Source organism: Excalfactoria chinensis, chromosome 8 (genome assembly GCF_039878825.1).
Source record: "Excalfactoria chinensis isolate bCotChi1 chromosome 8, bCotChi1.hap2, whole genome shotgun sequence".
Lineage (NCBI taxonomy): Eukaryota > Metazoa > Chordata > Aves > Galliformes > Phasianidae > Excalfactoria > Excalfactoria chinensis.
The window spans coordinates 2929489-2939421 of NC_092832.1; the positions used below are offsets into that span (position 1 = coordinate 2929489).

The 9933-nt window shown below is 54.8% G+C and overlaps 1 protein-coding gene across 2 annotated transcripts in view; it reads right to left on the bottom strand.

Moving 5' to 3' along the window:
* The window catches only part of PRRX1 (paired related homeobox 1), a 30815-nt gene extending 24063 nt beyond the window's left edge, over positions 1-6752 (bottom strand). For both annotated transcript variants that reach the window (XM_072343468.1, XM_072343467.1), the window contains exon 1: positions 6232-6752. In XM_072343468.1, coding sequence (XP_072199569.1) covers positions 6232-6472 — 241 coding nt within the window. In that variant the 5' untranslated portion in view covers positions 6473-6752. The remainder of the gene's footprint in view (positions 1-6231) is intronic.
* Between the last annotated feature and the right edge of the window lie 3181 nt (positions 6753-9933).

The following is a 9933-nucleotide window of genomic DNA, read 5'->3' on the forward strand; positions in this document are numbered from 1 at the left end:
CTACTCCCTTCATCGGAGACAGCCATCAAGGTGCCACGCAGAGCCATTACAGGCACCTTCTCCCACCCAAGTCCAACCCATCCCTGCAGAGCCCTGCCTGCTGGGCTGATGTTGAGAAGCAGCAGATCTTCAAAAGCTGCAACCACGATTCTTTTTCCTAAATACAGGTTGTATCAGTGATGCTTCCAAAAAGCAGATGATTTCCAGAAGTGCTGAGCAGGTCTTTACAGCTTTGCCAGCTCACCACCCTCAAACATGATGGAAACAAGAACAAAGCACAGACTGACACAGCTCCCCATGAGCTAAAACCCCTGCTCAGTCATGACTGGTCCAGCATCTACATGGGCTACAAGACAGGGCTGGAAAAATTTGGGTGGAATAGGAACTGGACGCCACGATAGGATGTAGTGACTTGTTAACAGCACAGCTGGCTCCCCTCACCTCTCCGCTCTCCTTCCCTTCCAGGAACACACGGCACCAGGAGGTCCCGGGCACAGCAAATCCAGACTGTCTGGGACAGTGCTCTAAGCACTGCTGTAGCCTTTCCTTAGCCTCTGCAGTGAGAGAGGAGCCCAGAAAGCTACGTAAGCTGAGACGGATGAAAGCTGGCTTGCTCATCACGCTCTCCTCCCGGCTTGGGCCCTGCAGACGCCAGGCGTTCCGCTGCAGGAGGCCATCCCAGCTCCAGCACTGCTGCTCTGCTCCAAGCCCAGTCAGCGTCCTGTGAATGTTCTCATTCTGGGGAAACCTATCTCTGGGCGATGCTGCAGTGGTCACAATGGACATGCAGTAAGCTCTGTCCCCACCTCAGGGCACCTTCCATGAGGGAGAGGGCAAGTGGGCCCAGCGGAATGTGCGTGAAGAGAAATGATGCCTTCTGTGGCTGTATGGTAGAGCAGAGCCAGGCAGGAAGGGAAATGGCAGGACAGGCACGTGTCACACACCGATGTACCAAGGGACAAACCAGCAAACTGAGGTGCTGGAGGACCTCAGACCCTCAGCTGTCACAGCACAGGGTGACAAAGCACAAACCCCTGCAGCCCTGTGCTGCAGAGTGGGTGGCAACGAGATCTACACACATGGGCTTCAAACCATGGAGTCTGTAACTTAGTGCTGTTCAGAAGGACTTCTCTGCATGGCCCGTGAGAGGCTGAATTCATACTCCTTCCCCTCAGGGAAGCATCACTGGGACTGAGGGCATCTCACATCCCTCGGAGATGGTGACTCTCCCCACCAGCTCCAGATATCACACCCCACATACAACAACCATGCAATGCACCCTCCGTGAAAGAACCAGACCGTAAACCTATGTTCTGTGCTCCACCACCCATGCACAGTTTGAAACCTCTGCATTCCAAGCGTAAAGCTGCAAGGACAGTCCAGACAAAGGCAGAACACAGCCCTGGACAGCAGCTCCTCTGCCAGGCAGTGGGGATTTTCACTTCTCTGCAGAGAAAGGGAGCAGGGTGGGGAACCAAAAGGCAGTGATTCATCCTCCCCAGAAACAGAGGCCCGAGGCTGGGATATTGTGACACTTGGTCATACTCGTGATGTGCTTCATTATGCAACGGAGGCTCAGCAGGAGCACAGCTCCCTCAGGGCTACTTCATACGGCTTTCCAAAACGATTAAATATACCATAAACAACTTGCAACCAGGAATAAACACCTATAATCCCACCAAGCCATTCCGGTGATCTCAAAAAACCATGGGAGCATATTCAGTTACCAGGGGAAAAAAAAAAAGAAAGACCATCACCTTGAAGGAATTATGACGCTGTAATTCCATGCCTGCCTTGTCAGTGCACTCAGGCTCCCTACCATCGCTATTTGGGTGCACGCTGCACCAATGCCAAAACGCACAAGGATGGTGCCCCGAGTACAGACAGCAACGCCTCATCCCTCCACAGAAACATTCCACCAGCCTCAAAAGAGGGGTTTTTTTTGCATGACTCAAGGCTGCTGGTCAAGCCTCTGAACACTAATACTCATCAATTGGCATAGACATAAGCAGCCCATTGAATCGCATGCAATGACTCGTGTGAGTAGAGACTGCCCAAATTAACCCTAAGATAATATTTTCCCATGTGATCACTGTTCTATATACCATACATATAATATAATATAATGGAGTGGCTAATGTTGGAAACTCAGCACAGATGACAGAAAGCTGCTGTTTGTTCAAAGCCTGCTGGAAGTTTAGAGCAAACCTTGCAGCTCCTTTTTTCACGAGACGTTTCAGAATCTCATTTTCATGGCACTGTTTTCATTACGTCAAGGGAAGGGGGGAATTAAAACAAAAAGAAGTAAAAACGTTCAGCAAAACCTTTTTCAAATTAAGGAGCTGGAAGCGTTTGCGGATGGACTGCAAACACAAACGCCATCAGCAAATTAGGAGCCCATGAGAACCAGGAAGCAAATCTGATTGTGATAAAACAAAGTGAAAGGCACAAATAAAAGCCTGGCTTCGTCCATCTAAAGGAGGGCAGCGTGATCGGCACCTTCAGATCCACTCAGCTCCCTCCTTCACATTCACACAGCTTCCCCCCTGCCCGTTAAAAACAATAAGTTGCCCATTTTTGTCCATTCTTTGCTTCCTTTTTATTTTTCTTCAGCACTCTATGCTTGCGACAGTCACACTCGCGCCTCTTTGCAGGCAGGCAGAAGATGGAGAAATCTACGTGAAAAACAAACGCTTTTCCGATTTCAAATCACGGCACTCAAGGATGCAAGAAAACCATCAAACAGTGGGCAACGCTTCACCAAACAATCACACACCGACCGGCCCGAGAGCAAAACGACAAAGCAGGCAGGCTTCAGGATGCCCGCCGCACTGCTGCTGTGCACCAAGATCAGTCCTGCACGAAGCAGCGAGCTGCTCTACTTCTTCCAAGCAGACGGCCCAAAGGAGCGCCTCAAAACGAGCATCCATCCCCAGTTTTTGCATAAGTGGCCAGGAGAGGAAGGCTGGGTTTGGGAAACTCATTCCTGGTAGCACTGTGGATGGATGCTCACAGCTACCATGGGGTTAAGGCTTCACTTCTCTCATTGTGAGACGAGCTCTTGCCTCCTGACCGTTCTTTGCCCATCCCAGTCTGAGCAACTTCTGGGAATAAAGGCTGCATTTCACAAATGAAAGAGTCCCTTGGAGCTTCAAGAGAAAACAAGTCCATAAAAAAAAACTCCACAGCCCTGCTGCTTTCTCCCCACATACCTCGGCAGCGCCCGAACTGCTCTTCCCATTACGAAGCAGTGGCAAAGCTCTTCTTTACAATACCAGTGGTTTTGGTCATTTTTTTTGCACGGGGCGGGGAGGCACCACAACACCAGATCAGCAAGAAAAGGAGAAACAATTCAACATACACACAAATCATTTTCTCTTCCCGCAGCACCTGCACTCGCTCTAACTGAAAAGGGGTGAAGAGCAGCACAAACAGCAGCCGTGTATCCCACAGCTCAGGGTCCTGCCTGCCACAGCCAGCAACGGGACACGGAGGCGGCAGGCAGGAGCCCAGGCAGCAATGGAATCATCCCTCCATCCCCATACTGGGTGAGCTGCCTAAGCACAACCCAGCCCCAACAGCCTGACCTGGGAGAGAAGCACAGCCCCAAGCTGCCATCCCCTTGTATCCAAGAGAAATTAAGGGATAGTAATAACTCCAACATGCAGAAGTCAAGCACGTCCTGAATCAAAGTGGGGTTTATTCGTTCTTCACCAGAGAACTTAGAGCACTACTGATTTTTCTTCTGCTGCTCGCTCTCCACACTGTTTTACGAGCCGTCAACAGTCACACTCAAACAAACAAACAAAAAAAGCAGATGGCAAAAATGCCATCTCCAAAATAAGCTGTTAGCTCCGCAGCTCTGCGCTCAGAGGACTCGCCCTGCTCAGCACCACGAGCTTTGGGAACCCACCGTCGGGCTCCTGCTACCCCCAAAGGGCACCACATCCTTTTGCTGGGAAGACCTGGAAGCCCTCCCTGCTGAACTGGGACAGCGTTTCCATCCCAGCTTCAGTTGGCCTCAATGCAAACACAGTGTGGACGTATCTATCAGGTGGTTTTGCAACAAAGAGGAGCTCAGCTCCTGCCTGCAAGACAGCGGCACCGATGCTCACCATGCAGCTTTTCATGTTTGCTGAGCTGCGATTCGAACTCAGTGCAGCGACGGTTTTGCAGCACCCTGATGAAATCCTGTTACACACTGACAGCTCTCCCCGCACGTATCACAATCTGAGCTATTCCCACGGATGCTGCTTTCCCTTCTTTTCCAATAGGAAAAAAAGCTTTCTCGTCAACCCCTTTACAACGAATTAATGGTAACGTAATTCCTCCAGTCTCACAAGCCTGGATAAAACTTCATCATCGGTGTCACCCAGCGCTTTGGTTTGGTGCTCCAGGTTGGGGCAGAATGCAGCAGCAGGCCGGCTGACTTTCCTCCAGATTAGGAGAACGTTTTCAGTACTCCGCAGACATCCCATGATTTCTCCAAGCAGCTTTTCCCATCTCACCCTCAGTAACAAAGAATAACAGAGCCCTGCGTTGGCTGTGCTGAACCAGCTCTCATTTGGCGCTCGGGTGCTGCCTTTCCCCATACACATACGGCAGAACACTCTGCAGGTGGGGAAACTGAGGCACGGAACCACACAGGGGCTGCTAAACACATCAGTGAAACAGCCACACGGCGCAGATGACAGCTCTGCCCTAGGAGACAGAGAGGATTTATCCTCGCTATTCTTTCTAGCTTGCTTTGAAACGCTTCTAAAACTTCCTAATTCACCACAACGGGATCCAAGATTTTACAGCATTTGCAGAACCCCTGACTGACTTTAAGGGGCAGTTTGCTCCCTGCTCGGCATTGCTGGTTGGCAACACGTCCCTGAACCGGGATATGAAGTGTTCAGTGCCCTGAGAGCAACGTGGGCAGCGAGGGAATGCAGCCCCGCTGCTCCCGGCTGAGCTCAGCAGCGGGCAGAGCCACGAGCAACCAGGGGCCCAGTTAAAAACCATCAAGGAAATTGGGGGCGAAAACAAACATGGAAAAAAGAGCTGTTGGCAGAACTCGTTGCTTATCTCGGGGGCTGCCCGGCCGCAGCCTGGAGGCGCAGGAGCCGAACCACGGGGCAACGGCGATCGCAGCCTCCCTGACCCACTGAACGCGCACTTTTAGGGCCCGAAAATTCCTTTTGGCGGCTCCCAGGAAGGGACGTTTTTCAAGCAGTTTCCCAGCCGCGTTCGATTCGCTCCCGAGCCCACCGCAAAGGAAAAGCCGGCCCGGGACGCTGCCTCTCCGCCGGACAGAAGCGTTCGTTCACCGCGCTGATGCTCGGGGGTCTCACGGTGGGGGAAAACGCCGCTTTTTGGGAGCGTTACCCTTTTGTCAGCCCCGCCCGGGGAAGCCGAGGAAAGCCGGGTCGGAGCGTCGGATGGTGCTGCGAGGTGCGGGTGGCGGTCCCGCCGCCCCGGTCCGTGCTGGCATCGCGGCGGTGCCGCTCGTTTATTTACGGCGGCCGCCAGAGAGAGGCGAAAAAAAACGAAAAGGAACGAAAGTCGCGATTTTCGTTTTCCTCGTTTTGTTCGCCTCTCGCTGGCGGCCCGGCCGATCCCGGGGCGGAGGGGGGGGGGTCTCACAGGGAGCCCTCGGAAGGGACCCCGTGTTCTTGGCTGCGCTCCGCTCTCCGCAGCGGCCGCCGCCAGACCCGCCTCACAACGAAAACCGAGTCTGGGGTACATTTTTAACCGAAACGAGGAGTGGAAAGGCAAAGAAACTTGCGCACCTACCTCACCCCACTCCTCCGCGGCACGCCCGTAGCACAGCGCCGCGCTTGGAAAATACCGCGCAAACCTGTGCGCCTTCCCCACTGCTCTATTGCGGCGCTTTCAGACGGGATGCCCTGTACTATCCGATGCCCCACGCACAGGGTGGGGGCTGCAGGGGCCCGCAGCAAACGGCTCCGGGAGAAGCGGAGCTCGGCTTTGCGACCGCGCACGGAACCTCGGGGCTGCATTCAGAGCTCCAAGCTGCGGCCGGCTCCGACGGGACGGGCGATAGACGGACGGACAGACAGACGGGTGACGGATGGACGGACGGCGGCACAGACGGACGGAGGGTGAGAGGGAGAGATGACTGATGTTCTGCCCCGACCCCCCGCTCAGCCCCGCGCTCTGTCCCGACCCCGTCGCGCCGCTCCCCGGCTCTGCTCCGCTCCGGCAGCAGGCTGTCCCCGCACTTACTGTCCTGCTGCGGAGTATCGCTGCCGCTGGTCAGCCCGGGGGACTCCAACAAGCTCCGGCCGGGTTCGCCGCCGCCCTCGTCCCCCTGCGCGGCCACCATGTCACCCGCCTCCTCCAGGTCCAGCAGGTGACTCACGGAAAAGTTCTTCTTGGCTTGTAAATTGTCCAGGCCGGCGGGGCCGTCGAGGCGGGCTGGCAGCAGGGCCTGCCTCTCCATGGCGTGGGCATAGCTGGACGCCATGGTGCCGAGCGGGGGCTTTTCTGCCCTCGCCCCCCCCGGCGCCCACCGCCCCCGCTCCCCCCCCCAGCCGCCGGCCCTTCGAGAGGGAAGCTCACGGCCCGAGGGCGGGGGGAACGGGGACCCGACGGCGGTGAGGCGACTGGAAGGAAAGCCCAAAAGAGAGCGGCTGGGGCCGGCCTTAAAACATGCCGGAGGGGAGAGAGAGAGGCCGGCTCGGGGCGCCGGGAGCTGCCGCCGGCCGGGAGGAGAACGGTGGCTGTGGGGCGGCTGGGGCGGGTGCGCCCCGTCCCTCCGCCTCCCCGCCCGGCCGCTCCGCTCCCCTCCCCTCCCTTCTTCTCCTCCCTCCGCCCCTCCGGGCCGCACTTCAAACGGCGGGGGCGGCCCCGCCGGGTACCCGGGGAGGGCGGCCCTGCCGGGACGTGGCACCGGAGCGGGGCCCCCCACCCCCGGCCGGGATGAGCTGCGGATGCGGTGGGCACCGGTCAGCCCCCCAACCCCCGGGTTGGGGAGAAGCGGCTCTCAGGCCTCTTTAGAGGGGTGTGAGGGTGCGGGTATGGTCAGTGCGAAAAGGGTGGGTACAGCCCTGCTGGGAACAGCAAAAAAGAGTGAAAATGAGAAATACGGATGAAAAAAAGTTATAGAAATGGGAAAGAGAAGAGAGGGGGGAAAAGTAGAGAGGAAGAAAAAGCACAAGAGAACTAAGAAACAAGGCAGGCAAGAAGGAGGAAAGGGAGGGGAAAAAAAAGAAGGAAAATAGAAGGAAAGACCAACAACAGCCAGACCAAAAGAGCAAAGAAGACTGAAAGGAGAAGGACCTCTCAGGGCTCTGCAGCCAGCGAGCCAAGGTCCCAGCTGGTCCTGGCGATGCAGACAAGCAGGACAGGCAGTGCTCAGCCTTTACAGTGGGCCTGAAGGCAGCCCCGTGGGTGCAGAGAGGGGAGCGGGTGCTGGCACACTCCCACCAGGCCCCCAAGACTCCCACATCCCAATGGCTGCAGCCTGGGCTCGGCGCTGCCACAGCCAGCCCAGAATTTCCATCCCCCCTGATCTGGGGAAAGAACATTTGATGCCATCAAAGAGCTCCAGATTGAAAACAGATGTGCTTCCCCGAGCCTCTCCATGCATTTAATTAAGGCACAGGCATGGAGGAGACAGTTTCATCATTAGTTTGCTTTCAGGCCCCCACTCCAGTCCCAGTTTACCCTTTGCAGTCTCAAAGACCCAAAAGAGTGTGGCAGGGCTCTGCTGTGCTCAGCTTAGGGCAGAGCAAAGCTACCCAGGGCAGACAGTGGGGCAAAGCTGTATGCACACACGTGGGCATACTTACACCCCAAATACTGCATGTGCATCTTTGTGCAAACAGCAGTGCCTCATTGCATATTAGTGTGTCCCTTTTTGGGGTGGGTATTAATCTAGGGGACCACTTCTCAAACAGTTTTTACCCTCTTTCTTCTCATTCTCCTTCTAATCAGTTTTACAGCTGACCTGACAGCTGTGCTGGGGAGCCTGAACTACATCCATCCCCTTTGCACTGGTGTAATGCTGCAGTGGGATGATAACAGCAGGGGAGCAAAATCTTTGATTGCAGCAAATGAGTAGGAACCCAAATGCAGAAGCCACAGATACAGAAATGAAGGAAAAGAGCTGCTTACTTTTAGAAGGCCCAGGGTTCACAGGGATATCCAACAAGAGATGCCCTCGCCTCCACTGCCAACCCTTAAGTGAGGTCAGGGAAGGGGTGGATCCTGGCTCTACCCCTTCCAGTCACTGAGGTACATTGCATACACCTGAGCTCCCCTGGGTTGGCCCTGCCTTCCCACCAGGTGCTCAACCACTGCTTCAGGCCATGACTTAGCATGTCTGCTACAGCTGGGGAGAGACTGCTCTGACCCTCAGGCAGCCCCTGCTGTGGGGGTTACAGCTGAAGCCACAGAACATGGAAGAGCAACTCTCTGTGCTTCCTTCACTGATACTCTCACAGATGTCCAAGGCCATCCTTCTAACAACCCTTTCCTGGCCTCAGGGTTTGGGTACCCAACCCGGTACCAACAGGTGCCCTGGAGAGATGGTAAGTGAAAGCATGTTGGTACTGAGCCCATGAGGGGCTCAGCTCTGAGCTCATACCCTGAGATGAGTCGTGATGCTCCCCATAAGCACAGCCTCCACAGAAGAGCAACATAGACGCAGCAGCAGCTCAAAGCCAGGATTAGTGCATCCTGCTCCAGGAGCTTTCATCTATGGGAAGAAATCCCACTAGGAGATGGTAGGGTGCTGCAAGCACCTAGAGGGTTTGATGCCCATCTTCTTGTGGCCTATGAGACCAGGCTTTCAAAGAGCCCACCTGAGGCTACTTGGTCCAGCTGTTTTATCTCTATGTTCAGAGCCTGGCAGGGATCATAACCTGGATAAGATCAGACATGCAGGAAGTATTTCCTTACCAGACTCATCCTGTGATGGACCAAAGCAGCCCCAGAAGACCACAAGCAAAAGACAAACAATCAGAGAGAGGAGGACAGGGAGTGGATGAAAGACGTGTTCTGAGCTCCTGTGTGAAATGCTGCAGATCTCACACTGCTGTTACAACAGGAGTAGGATCATCTCCACAGGATAAAGCATGAAACATCCCCTCATCAGCCATTTCTTTTCATTTCATTCAAAGCTTAAGACTGTCACCTTGTCAGATTGTCACAGGCAGTTTATCCTTGGCAGCAGACCCAAAGAGAGGTGATAGGATACCGCAGTTCTCATAACCCCAGGTGGGTTCTCATAACCCCAACTGGGTCCCACGCTCACCACCCAGAGCCCTGCCTAAAAACCTGTCTCCAACCAAGGGACATAAGACAGAACCAAATGGCAGTTCCTGTGGCTCTCAGCTCCAATAATGTGGGCTATCCAATGTGGTATAAACCTTCAGAGATGTTTCCTTCACCTTTGCACCTGTCCAAACAGGGGTTTCCCAGCACCTACAGCCATAACCTTGGTTAAAATTCTCAGATGCAACAAACAGGAGCTGACAACTTTCCAAAGGGTCTTGCAGCCCACAAGAAATACCCAGAGCAGACAAGCAGCTGGAGCATACCAGGACCAAAATGCCATGCTATGCCATGCCATCCCATTGCATCCCATGCCATCCCATGCCACCCCACCCCACCCCACCTCATCCTATCCCATCCCGTTCCCAGCAATATCGCCACTGCTTGAGTTCTCTTCTGCCAATACCCCAGTGCCCAGGAGCCAAAGCACAGCTCTGCAGCTATGAAACCCTTTGCAGCACTGTTTAGGGATGGATGAGAACAAGGCTGAGCTGGAAACAAAGGGCACCTGCACAAGGACATGTGTATGTGTATCACCTTACATGAGTGTGTGCACACATTGCCAGCCTGGAGGCAGCCCTCTCCCCCACAAGACTTCTGCTACACACTTGGGCCAAATCTCCCTCTTTTCTCCCTCTCCTCCCCACG